The 13,125-nt window shown below is 44.3% G+C and overlaps 3 protein-coding genes across 8 annotated transcripts in view; 2 read left to right on the forward strand and 1 right to left on the reverse strand.

Moving 5' to 3' along the window:
- LOC118503588 overlaps window positions 1-9,473 on the forward strand; it is a 10,206-nt gene extending 733 nt beyond the window's left edge. For 2 of the 6 annotated variants that reach the window (XM_036037031.1, XM_036037027.1), the window contains exons 2-5: window positions 857-1,314; window positions 1,392-1,571; window positions 7,985-8,100; window positions 8,164-9,473. In XM_036037031.1, the coding sequence (XP_035892924.1) occupies window positions 981-1,314; window positions 1,392-1,571; window positions 7,985-8,100; window positions 8,164-8,232 (699 nt within the window). In that variant the 5' untranslated portion in view covers window positions 857-980 and the 3' untranslated portion in view covers window positions 8,233-9,473. Of the gene's footprint in view, window positions 1-33; window positions 161-198; window positions 763-856; window positions 1,315-1,391; window positions 1,572-7,984; window positions 8,101-8,163 lie in introns of those variants that run through there. The other 4 variants (XM_036037028.1, XM_036037032.1, XM_036037029.1 and 1 more) reach the window with 4 other exon arrangements.
- A 314-nt stretch (window positions 9,474-9,787) lies between these two features.
- Window positions 9,788-11,490, reverse strand: LOC118503583 (26S proteasome regulatory subunit 6B). The gene is made up of 4 exons (XM_036037022.1): window positions 11,331-11,490; window positions 11,142-11,225; window positions 10,529-11,079; window positions 9,788-10,463 (listed from the first exon to the last, which is right to left on the reverse strand). The coding sequence occupies exons 1-4, from the start codon at window positions 11,361-11,363 to the stop codon at window positions 9,893-9,895; spliced, it is 1,239 nt and encodes a 412-aa protein (XP_035892915.1). The 5' UTR covers window positions 11,364-11,490; the 3' UTR covers window positions 9,788-9,892.
- Window positions 11,491-11,721: 231 nt separating this feature from the next.
- LOC118503585 (surfeit locus protein 6 homolog) lies at window positions 11,722-13,056 on the forward strand. The gene is made up of 4 exons (XM_036037025.1): window positions 11,722-11,950; window positions 12,071-12,463; window positions 12,527-12,681; window positions 12,768-13,056. Exons 1-4 carry the CDS (start codon window positions 11,851-11,853, stop codon window positions 12,987-12,989), a joined length of 870 nt encoding a protein of 289 aa, XP_035892918.1. The 5' UTR covers window positions 11,722-11,850; the 3' UTR covers window positions 12,990-13,056.
- Window positions 13,057-13,125: the final 69 nt, after the last annotated feature.

A 13,125-nucleotide genomic window follows, 5' to 3' on the forward strand; every position in this document is an offset into this window, starting at 1 on the left:
GCGTGGGTCGCGTGAACAACCTCGATGGAGCAGCCCAGTCGCTCGTGAACCGCTGCCATCGTAGTAACCTTCGACAACCATTTCAGTTTGGGTAGGGTCTCGCATCAGTCTCAGCAGGCGTGCTGTGTCGATAGGTGTCTTCTTCTGGAAAACGTTAAAGGTCTTTCCCTCTTACCATTTGTGTTGTTTTTTTTTAAGAAAATATTCTGCATCCTGGAATGAGAGAAGCTGCCCCGAAAAAAAAAAAAACATCAAATGACTCGATCGGGCCAAAATAAAGAAAATTAAAGCTATACAACACGCACGTGGTTACGTGCTCGAGTGTGTTTGGTTCTTGTGACAAAAGTACGTGCGGATGTGTGTGTGTTGTGCATCCTGTAGACGAACGGTAAAAATTGATTGATTCGGCAAATGGGACGTGAATGTTTATCGGATCGAGTGTACACACGCACAAAAGGAAGCGTTCGAGCGGCACGAAGAAAATTGCCATCCCTGGTAGTATTGACACAAGGAAGAGCAAACCGTACAAACACGCGCCTTTTCCACCGGAAGCGGTGGAAAACCAATAAAAGTTATCTTCAGAAAACAATTCCCCGAAACTGATGCGTTCTTAGTGGTGCTGATGCTGCTACTGCCGTCTGGTTGCTACGGATGGTTGGCGGCGGTGTCTAGCGAATTCGTACGATTGGGTTGTTATAAAAGTGAAAGCGTGCGGAAAAAACGGAACGCCTGTTTACTTATAACTAGTGTGCGTGGATGGGTGTATGTGTTTGTGTGTTGTAATCGAAACGATTTTTCCGTTTTTCTGTATTCGAGCCGTGCAGTGCAGAAGATCATTCATGTATCGTTGCTTCAGGTTCCTTTTTTCTCTAGTCTAGAGCTAATGAATATAGACACCGACATCACCCGTACTACTATCGACTACTGGCAAGACGTGCTTGAGGTCGTGTTTGTTTTGTGTGGAGAAGTGAAGCTAAACAATGTTATTACAATTAGATGGTGCCATTGAAGTGTCGTCCTCGATCGAACGTACGCAGCGTAGCAGCAGCCACCAGACAAAGCACCGCATTCTAGCGGATGGTCGGAATGAAGACATCAGTAGTGTCGGGCTCAACAGAACAGTTCCGAACGCAACTACGCCTACCGGTATCCGATCGTACGCACACGTAACCGTTGCAATGGCACAAGCTAATGCGAACAGTTCCACGTTGCTGACGGCCCACCTCCCGAAGGCCGTAACACCAACAACACTGGCAGCGTCCACACCCACCGAACAACCTGCCCGAAAGGCAGACATATTAATCTACCCAACAGGTGAGTTGTACAAGCGGGTCGTACATGGCCCCAATTGGTTCCACGCTTACCCACCGTTTCGCCGGACCTTCCCACAGTGTCACCGGAAACGATCGTCGTACCGATCCTGTCCTGCATCGTGGGGTTTCCCATCTTCGCCCTGCTCGTCATCTGCTGCTTGCGCCGCCGTGCAAAGATTGCTCGGGAACGTGACCGGCGGCGAAATTTCGATCTAAAGGCCAACACCATTACGCTGGTACGCTTCAATTCGCACCACCGTAAGTATTTGCCATCCCTACGCTGAAGTTGTACTTTTCTGGCCATAAAATTCTACGCTATTGCCGCGAAACGCTCTCGGTGTCCTTGGCCTTACGTCGCGTCCTTAGTGCTGAACTAAAATTGTTATCGTTTGGATAAAAGTTTTTGCCAGTCGTATCCTACACACTCCTCGCTGGTGGAAGATCTAGGTTGCAAAATGCCAACAAAAAAAAATGTCGGAAAACCTCCTCACCAGTTAAGATAGTTTCCGGTGCCAGTATAAACTTTTGCCCAAAACTGTGCCGTAGGGCATGTTCCCTGTGACTGCAAGGACAACAACCAAAAAACGAAGACAAAGTAGTTGAACGAAACGAAACAACCGAGTGTAGTCCTGGCAGCGGTCCTCGCCACTTCCCACCTTAGGCCACGGCAGGATGTGGCAGCAAAGAATTCGGAAGGTTGTAAAATGGGGAAGCAATTCGCCGAAGTATGTTTCCACTTTTTGGCTATGGAATGTTTGCGGCACCGTTGGACGTACTTTGCATGTCTGAAAATGGAGTTCCCGAATACTCTGTGTTTCCCCCCACGTGACATGTTCCATAGACACGAAATAGTTCAATTAATTAAATTTTCATACAAAAGTTGCCGCCCGTTGCCAAACTTTGTGTTCGGTGCGTCAACAAAATTGAATCAATTATTTTGTCGGCGTGTGGAAACAATTTGGCCACCAACTTTGCTATACCGAGCGAAGAGGGTGTTGGTAACTGAGGTACACGGTGGTAATCATATCTGGAAGAAACCTTAGGCAAACTGAGCTCAAGCTGCCGGTTGCCATTAAACGCCTCATTGTCAACGTCAGCGCCTCACGCTTATCAGCACGGTTCTTGTCTTTCGATTAAGGGTGATTAGACAAAGTTTTCGGGTGCTGCCGAAAGTTGCCGGTTGTTGCAAATCTGTGCCCGAACCAATATTCCAACCGTGCACGGGCAGCAACTCGCCCTTAAAGTTGCCCGGTACGGGACCAACGGCACAATCGGCACAAAGTGTACGATAATTGCGGTACGGTACAGACTCGCGCCACGATCGTTAGCGATGTGGGCGAGACTGGAAAATGTGTGTGTGTGTGTGTCGGTGGCAAAAGTACTGGCACATGAATCACATTTAATGGAAGACAATTCATTCAGTGCTGCCGAGTCGCTAGAGCGCGCGAGTACGATGCACGTTGATTGAGATTTATTATCTAGCGCATAAAGGATCCTTTATTTAGATTAATAAGAGCGAGGCGTGCTCGGTTAGTCCGTCCCTGTGCAGCGTGACTGATGTAGTCCTGCGGAACACGATAGAGATAGTGTTGCCCAATGTATGTATAACTGAGGTTGGAATATTTACAGAACAAACACTGACTGTTGTTGAGCGGTAAAAAACACGAATCGTTAAAAAATGGATCCCTTGTTACGGTTTAATGATCTAAAGATGTTCGTCCTTTCCTGGGGCTTAAAGAGTCTCACGAGGACTTTTGACAAAAGTTAGCTTCGACTTCGATTGTTAACGAACGGTGTTACAGAAATAGAATGTCTTCTGGGAACATCTATTCCAATTAATATAAACCTCATACAGTGCGTGACAAAACTGTTGAAATTTTAATATTTTTAAATTTAACCACACTTCTACAGACGTTGTTTGGGCTGTTGGGAATTCTTTTTTTGATATAATTAAATAATAATATTTGAGTGTGTTATAAATGGATATTCAGATACACCATGTACCCGGACCGGAATACCGTCTTGTCATCAAGTACTGGCGTCTCCATCGATCAGGATCTCTCTTCCATCTTCTGCTGCTGTAGTTAAAAGTCTTCTTATCCCATGACGAACGTACTTTCTTCGTAACATGCTATATCGAAAAGTTTTATTAAATACCTTATGTTTCTGTAATTCCCATGAGAATACTATTACAGTAGCGGACAATATGATAAGACCACTTTCAAATATGATTTTCAAAGTACTGCTTACGATACTTCTATCTGTAGCAGAAGTAGACATACTTATATGAATATCTTAATTCCATGTATCAATTTCGTTTTCATTAAAGAAAAAAAACATTGAATTTAAAAAAAATAAATGAACTAAGCATCTAACATTTTTAATAACAAAGCTGAAGTGTGATAAAGGTTTGAAATGGAAAAGAAGTCCAAAACTTTTTTTTAAATAGGTTGAAAATCAGCACCAAAATTAGGTTGTCTTATCATATTGCATGTCACTGTTAGCTTTTAGTACTTCAAGCATTACAAACACAATTTTTGAATATTTAAATGACCTTCACCTATCGTCCTCTTAGACAATCTGACTTAACCGAATTTTCAATTTAAATTTTCAATCATCCAAAAGCTTTTTCATCCAAAGCATTGATCATCCAAAAGATCAATTTTAACCCAAAAGCTTATTACATTTCTATTTTCAATTTTTTAAATGGTTTTTGTATTAATATTTTCTTGTTGTGAAAATTTGGCTCCAATCCATTTGGACTACGAACAACACAGGTCGAATCCAAAAACCACATTAAAAATAAAAAATCAAAAGAAAATCAAACGGCCACATACTTTTGTTGCGTACTGTAGCACAATTTACAGTCCAACTACTACCCGTCCTAATAGGTAAAACCAACACTCCGGTGTACGAGTAATACTCGAAACTAATTACCAGTTTGAGACTTGGCTAATGAACATTTCTTTACTGGGCGAGTGGTTCCGCAAGCAAACTTTTCCATTTTCTTGTAAAATAAATAGAAAAAAACGAACCCAAGCAAATCACCGAGTAAAAGCCATTCGAAGGTAAACGTAATTATTGACCACTTGATTGAAGGTAAACAATTGTTTGATTGATGTTCAGAACTCGTTGAACAAAAAAACTGTCTAAAGAGGAAGGTAAATTGTTTGTTAAAACTTTTAGCCAGACATTTATACATTTTTTATTGAACTTTGGTTCAATATTTTTACGAAAAAACGTTTACTTTCTATTTCATTTCTGGAAGGACATTATGTTTTCTGATGATGAAAAAATGTTAATTTAAAAGAGTTTATTAAATATTATAAACTCTGCCTTACATTTTATCCCTAAAGAAATCCTTCATATTTTTCACAACGATTTATCGCATTTTTCGTAGTACAAGTGTGTGAAAGCAGCATTTTCCGGTAATCTATAACAACAAAGTCTGGTGGAAAAGATTATCTAGATAAGCCGAAAATGATATGGGTCTTACAACCCTGTTACGACCGCACTATTTCCGTGCCCCAAAATTCGCACAACTCGGTCAGCCTGCTCATACAAGGCTCGTGGAAAGAACTAGCATTCAGCTCACGCACTCCACTGTGCGCCACAACACTCCACCGAAAGCTTCCCGTGGCAGCATTAATGAGCAACTGATTGTTCGTGCACGGAGCACACCGGTCCTTTTTCCCTAATGCTGATCAGATTAGCTCCACTTCACGTCGTGTACGCTCCCGCCTTCCTTTGCTGTCGAGCCTCGAGTGACTCCCCTTTGTCAGTCGCGGGACACGAGTTTTCCGCTGAGAACAGGACCGAACACAGCTCCATTCAGTGTGCATAAATTCTCATCTAGCGGCTACACTGGTGAGCGGGCGTACGACGTGGTTGCATTCGGTGGCCGAGTTGAGCCAAGCCAGCATCAGATTTTGATCTCCTTTATCCTATCTATTTTTGAGGGAGGGGTTTGTGTGAAAACGTGACGCAGTGTTTTCCCCTCTCATGGGAAACGCAGCTCACGCTGCTGCCGCCAAATTCGGTAATGAATGCGCAAATAAATAAATAAATGAGTATATAAATAAATAATTGATTCACAGCTTCTTGTGGTGGCATTAGCTCTCGCGCGCCCTTGGCATCCTGGCGCCTCGTTTTGATGTAGTGTATAGCTTAACGACACCAACGACTGGGATGAGAAGGAGAAGAAAAAAAAAACCAGGAAGCTGAACCATGCCGGCCAAAACTCCCATATATCTTAAACCAAGCCTACCAAGTGCGGTTAACGAAGTGGCAATTACTCCCATTTAGGTCGTGCTCTAAGGGGATGGGTGGTCGTGCTTTCTCCTGCTGCCGGAGTGTTTTAATCCCCGAGCTTTCACGCGCTCACCGACGCAGGAAGTCACGTGTGCGGCGGCGTAGGGAGAAAGAAATTTTCTCGAAAAACTTGCCCATTATAAACAACGTACAAGCCGTCTGTTCTGTCGGGATCTTATGCATTAGGCAGGGGAACGAGAACACACAGAGCGAGTGGAATGAGCGGGCTACGCTTGACCGGGGCAGTTAATCCTACGGGAGGACTACGATTATGATTATGCTAAAACGCTCCGCTTTTGCTGTTCACTTGAACCCTGCTAAAATCGTGACCATCTCACGATCGGGCCACGCACAGAACCGTCTTCCCTGGCTATCGCTGGCACTAGAGTTCTGCAACTTACTTGGCAGGATGGGATTACGATGAAAGATTGTGGTTCATTTGTTTGTTTGTTTGTTCGGGAGGCGGCACACCCACTCCCAATATTACGCTTATTGCACTGCAAATGATAATTGAACTGCCGTGGCCAGTGGCCTCGATCGGAAGAACTTCATTCCGGAGCGCCGCTGATTTAATTCCCCTTCAATCAAACCGCCAATATGACGCCGGCACGGGGCTGTGAAGGGTGTGTGTGGGGTTACGTGATGCAAACGGAGAATGGAAATAATCGTCCGTTTAAATTGAACGCTTGCCAGACTGGCAGAGTTTCCACTTTGCGATGCTGCTTTGTATCGGCTATTGATAATGATTTTTTTTCTTGAGCAGGTTGGAGAGATTTGCATGCCAAACGAAGGGAAGATAGACACGCCGACGATTGGATTGCGGAGTTTATTTTGGTAATTTTGCTTTCAGCGAGCGTTGCTTAAAATCGTGACGGTTTGTACCCCGGCTTAAAACACCCGGGATGCGGGCTTCGTGTGAAAATCGCAATGAACCGAAGTGGTTCTAACAGTCATTAAAAGTTAAGCATCATAATCGGTAGACAGTGAGAAAGGATGGTTTTTGTGTAGAGTTCTTGTTAGCTATGCCGCCATGGATTGTTGTCTGCAAATAATTTCAATGTATCTTCTGATGCTCGTTGTGATAGGTTGTCAGAATCCTGACACCAAAAACTTATCCTTATAATAAACGTTCTGAATCGGTCGAAATAAGTGGTAGTTAGACGGGGACAATTCTTTATCATATTCTGAACATTTTTAGAACACTTTCGCTTTAGCTCGTCTTTAGAGCTACTGTGTTTTGGAATGTTAGACCACTCGGAAGCAGTTCATCATGATACAACATCAATCGATAAATGTTGTCCCCTAGTTTACAGAAGCATACGGCATGCCTCGGCCTCAATGGCCGTTTTCTTCTGAACGTATACCCAAAATAGACTAATTTCCAGGGACAATTTTGCCAGAAATCTATAAATAAAGCAAAATATTGTCACCCCTTCCCAGGCCGCACTTGCTTAAAATGCATAGATGCTTTTAGCTCTTTCTGGTCCTTATGCAAATTAAATGGCCTTCTCGTTAGAGGTCTCGATCGATTGTCTACAGATATTTTTCGAATGAGACATTATCCGTTAGTTCTGCGTCAATGTCACATGTCCGCCTCAACTTTCTTCAGTTTCCAGGGACCTCGTCGTAAAAGGGCCTAAGTTTTTCTCGTAAGTGTATGCGGCATTGGAATGGTTCTACAACACTGTTGGATTGCGTATTTGCTTTAGGGCCTCAAAATGTATCCTCGTCGTTGTATAGTAAATCTACGCTCAAATCGGTCGTCTATTTCTCGTCGTTGAGATGGCAAGGTCCTTTGAAGTAGTTCTAATTAAATTATATTCCAAATTCAAAGCAAGTTTACTTTCCATTGAATAAATCACAAATTAACATACCCCAGCAAGCGTCCGCAGCACTTTTGCATTGCCGATGGAAATGCTGTTGTCCTTACCGGAGGAATCAATTCAAAGGAAAAACGATGTTATCCATGCTGTTGGAGCGTTTGTGCTGAGCACATTCAGTAGCATTTATGATGCCATTCATTCGGTTCCTTTCCAAGAAACTGGTCCTGGTGTATGGTGTACCTTTCTTGTGTTGCCGGCGATTGCTCTATCGCTTCAGGATACTCAGCCCGGATGGCTGGGAAGGAGGAACACGATGAATGAGAACAAAGAGACATGCTCGATGTTGTTGTTGTTGTTGTTGTTTCTGCTGTTGTATTGTTGTTACAACTGAATGTAAAGGACTGTGCTGAAAGCATCCCTTAAGGTACTGATGCCAATTGAAGACAGACTACAGACATGTAGACGCAACGTGGAATTATTTAACAAGGCAAATGGATTCTATCTACCAATGCTAACGCATTCTCTCTTACTTTCTAGTCGGCAATCAACGCTCTATCCTGCTCCAGTCTGGTGACAGTTTGAGTCGTGGATATCCGTCTCTCGATCTGGACACCGTTTACGAGGAGAAGAGCGACACGCACTGCAGCAGTCAGGTATTTCGAGCGCAGGGATGTTTCAATCATCAGCTACTTCTGAAACCATCTTTCTCGCCTCAGTTTGACTCTACAGCCGCGCATATACTACTGACGGACTCACCGCCCGACACGGACAACGAACAGTGCTAGCAGTCCGAGAGTCCGGTCCGTTCGCGGGCTACTAGCCCGGAGCAGACCGGCCCGCTACTGCCCGTACGTACCAACACGATCACTGGGACGATCGCCACGGCGGCGTACGGTGCGTACGGAAAAGATCGGGACGACACAGTGCTGGATCTGGTGCGGGGCAAACGGAAGCGGTTCCGGAACACCAAACACAAACGCTTGGCCGTATCGCACAGTGAAACGAATCTTAGCCGGCTGGAACGTAATGCGACCGATCGAAGTCCAGCTCGATCGCGGGACGGTTTGAGTAGTGGCTGTAGCAGTTCCACCAACACAAACACCAGCCTCGACGAGACGGGTAAGGACGGCAGACAGTCCAAGGGTAGGTATGGGTCGAGAAAGAAAGCACCACGTGTCCAGCGGCAGAAGGAGGTGTGCGAAGGGATAAGGGCTCCGCTCTGGACCACACTGACCCATGCACAGACAATAAGTGACTATGAAATCTAGACATCTTCCTCTTTGTCGCATTCACCCGAACTGATATGGAAGATGGTCCAGCATGGCCAAAGCAGCAGCGGCCAACACTCGGCGCGATGGGAGTATTATGGACTGGTAGTTAGCAACACGTGCTAGATTTCATACAGCCAAACAGCAACTTTACACGAAACACAAACACCGGTAGAAGATTAAAGGATAAATTAAAGGTTAAACTTTGTTAATTATTAAACATTTTTGGTAAGACTAAACCACCTAAGTAAAGTCACGGGTCAAAGTGTCCGCAGCAAACGCGGTATGATTGAAATGAGATTAAGCAATAAAAGCAAGAGAAACGTAACGGGTTAGGACAAGTTATTACAGCTGTAGCTAAAATTGTTGAAACATTTAACAAATTGCAGATAAACTTTAATACAGTGGGTCTTACAATCAACCGGACGGAAACATAGCCACAAACCAGCAGTATGCTAGTAAGAAATGAGGACAAATAATCCTGCTAATCGTTTGATTATACACATGTGCAACAGTAGCTATACATATATATACCCATACATATATATAAACGTATATTCCACGGTTGAAATGATATATCTATACAATTTCATTTGCGCTACATACGATTTGTATTCTATCAATAACGGTTTCCGTACAATTTTCGGCGTGCTGCTTGTTCGTATTGTACATTAAAATAGAGTGGCAAGGTTTAAAAGAAGAAAAAGTATGGCAATAGCACGGTGAGACTTGATACAATATACAAATTTAAAAAAAAACAAGCACTTAGCCATTTAAATAATGACAAACGTAATGGCTCCTTCGGCAGTGGTGGAAGCGAGCCAACGAGACGGGTCCGTTTGTGGTTTCAAAATGCATTTTGCAGCTGCAGTTGTATGATGTACTAGTTTCCTGTTTTTTCCAACAATGCCAAATAACATATTTGTGGAAGGTCAATGTTAAACAGCCAGAAAATTATATACATATACAACCAATCGATCCCATACATAGATGTGTGTCTGTGTGAGAAACTGTCCACTTGGTTTAATTTTACTCTACCTGCGCGAAAGAAAACAAAAAACCGGTACAAAACTGATTTACCAGACGATAATACGAGACAAAATTATTTTATTGAAACGAACCGAGGCAGGATTCGTGCAACCAGAAAAAAAAGTTAATTAAACCACACTTAACCTTCTTACTTGTAGAACTCATGTTCCGTTTCATCCTTTTTGATGTTGTTTTTGTAACCCTTCTCAAAGTCCTTCGCAAGCACAATGTATCGATTTTCGCGTACCGCATGCATACCCGCCTCCTGGCAGATTGCGTTAATGTCTGCACCGGAAATTTTGTCCGGCCGGGCGACAAAGTCCTCTAGATCGACATCCTCCGAAAGATTCATCTTGGCGGTGATGGTGGAAAAAATCAGTCGCTTTTGTCGTCGATCCGGCAGCGGGAATTCGATCTTTCGATCGAGACGTCCCGGACGCAGCAGAGCGGGATCGAGCGTATCGGCACGGTTAGTCGCCATGATGACCTTCACATTGGTGGTTTGGTCAAACCCGTCCATCTGGTTGAGCAGCTCAAGCAAGATACGCTGTACCTCACGATCAGCGCCGGTCTGTGCGTCGAAACGTTTCGTGGCGATGGCATCGATTTCGTCAATGAAAATGATGGCGGGAGAGTTTTCCTTCGCAAGGCGGAACACATCGCGCACCATACGGGGACCTTCGCCGAGATACTTTTGAACAAACTCGGAGCCGACCACACTGTGCAGGCGGAGGACAGGAAGAATGATTAGATTACGTTCAAATACCACGACATGTTCACTTACCGAATGAAAGCAGCCGTCGTATGATGTGCGACAGCCTTCGCCAACATTGTTTTGCCGCAGCCGGGCGGTCCGTACATAAGTACACCGCGCGGAGGATCGATACCGATTTGCTTGTACAGCTCGAAGTGTGTTAGCGGAAGCTCGACGGCTTCGCGTATTTCTTGCTTCTGCATGTCCATCCCACCGATATCGGAATACTGCACGTCCGGTTTTTCGTCCGCGTGTAGCATAGAAATTGAGCTGTCCGCTTCCGGTGGCAAAACATCCACCAGGGCATTACTGTGTTTGTGCAGCGCGACGCTAGCCGATGGTTTCAGCAGCTCCCGGTCGATGGTGGACAGAATGCGTACGTAGTAGTTGGAGCCCGTCGTCGATCCAACGATGCCGGTATTTTGGTCGACCGCTTCCAGGAACTGGCCAATGACGAGCGGTACCGACTGGATACGCTTAACTTCCTCCTGCGCGTGCAGGTATTCCTTCTTCAGGTTACGCTGCTCATCCTTGATGTACTCTTCCTGCACCTCCAAGAACTCGAGCATCTTTAGCAGTTTCTAGGGAAACAAAGGCACGAAGGGGTTAAAGTACAGACATACTGCACAGTTCGTTTATTTACCTTGTATTTGATGTAAAGATCCTCTTCCAGAGGCTCTTCCAAGGGGTTCACTACGTCCTTCATTGTTCGGGTGTCGGACTCGTCCTGTCCGCGAGAAACAAGCAAGTAGAACCGTTATTCACGATGGCAAAAGCAAAACTAGCACTGCATCCCGTAAGCCAGCTGGTGCAGCTACACCCTCGCACTCACCTTATCAGGAATAACCATCTCAGCGTCAATCATTTTCACAATTTTTTGCGAATTAAACAAGCTCCAGACGAACAACGGCAACAAATATTGCAATGACTCGGATGATTTTTGACAGCGCGGCGTGCGTCAATTTACGTTTGACAGTTGTTTTCTTGGGCTCCGTAGTCAAGGTTCATACATGCAACAGCAGCAGTTTAAAATAGAACATTCGAATTAATGTGAGGACTTGTAATGTGGTGAATTAAAACGCATTTCATTAATACGAATGCTTTTCTAATAGAATGCAAATATAATAAATAAACTGACTACTTATTTTCCTTTATTTAAGTTTTGGAACAGAACGTATGTTCCCGGATGGGAATGGATGAGTACATCACTAGCTAACTGTCAAACTGTCTCCACCTCTCAACGCACTTTGTTTTGATTGGTACCACGCGGATGAAAGCGTGCTAAATACCGGAATTCTGTGTTTCTATATAAGATTGTTTCGAGTGTGTACGTTGTATAAAACCGAACCGATATGGCTAAAAAGGCTTCTGTAGAAATGCTTAATCGTTTGCAAGCGATAAACGATGAGATGGAATTCTATATGGAACTGTTCAACATTCCGGAATCAAAAGGTAGGCGCATCGAGCACCAGCAGTACCTGTGCCGCTCACAGATTCCCATTCTGAAATGGGCATTTTTTCCCAAAACAAAAATAATTAGCTACAACACTTCCAATTTGCTTCGCTTTACAGTGGACGATGATGAGTCCGAATATTTGTTGGACTCGGAAGAGAAACCCAAGAAGAAAGTGATGGAAAGGACGGCCGATACCGAAGAGGACAAGACACACCGGGTGGAGGTGAAGAAAAACAAAATCACTGCCAAGCACATGGGACGCAAAAGTAAAGCAACCACCGACCCTCAAAAGGCCGAACGTAAGAAGCTGAAAAAGGAGAAACAGATGAAGAAAAAGTTGAAAACCATCAACGCGAAGGCCATCAAACAGGAACAGGAAAGAAGTAAACTAATCGAACACAAGCCACTGGAGGAAAAGAAGGAAAAGAAACCGGGCCCGATGTTCAATGCGGAAGGGAAAATAGTTTTCTCCAAGGTGCAGCTTGATGAAAACGACGTGCAAAAGAAGGGTAAGTTGCTAAGGTTGTGACAACTTCGGGAGAGCGTTATTAAGGGTGCTGTTCTACTTTCAGGCATTGAAACGGACACGAAGAAACTGCTGAAGAAAGTTATTGACAACAAAAAGCAGCTAGCCGAGTTGAAGGAATCAGGTGATATGGAAAAGTACGCAGAGATAAAGAAGAAACAGGCATGGGAGAAGGCACTGGCCAAAACCGCCGGTCAAAAGGTAATGTTTTACTCTCGCGATAAAACTTGCTGTTATTACCAATTTAAACAATTTTGTATCTTGCCTTATTGTTTCCGTTGCAACAGGTGCGCGATGATCCGGAATTGCTTACGAAGAAACTGACCCAGCGCAAGAAGCAGATTAAGAAATCGAGGGAAACTTGGAAGGAACGACAGCAGAAGATTGAACATCAGCAGAACCAGCGGCAGAAGGAACGAACGGCCAACATTAAGGAACGTGCTCAGAAGAAAAAGAACACCAAGTTGAAGCGAATGGCCAAGAAGGGACGAGTTATACCTGGATTCTAGAAAAATATAAGCGTAAAGTGTGTCTGGAAAAAAAGGATACTTGTCCAATTTCCATACCCGGAACGAGCGCGTGTCCAAAAGAGTTCTTCATTTCCAAGGGTGCGTCACACATGCGACGCAAAGCACTTCTTACGAT

Source organism: Anopheles stephensi, chromosome 2, assembly GCF_013141755.1.
Source record: "Anopheles stephensi strain Indian chromosome 2, UCI_ANSTEP_V1.0, whole genome shotgun sequence".
NCBI lineage: Eukaryota > Metazoa > Arthropoda > Insecta > Diptera > Culicidae > Anopheles > Anopheles stephensi.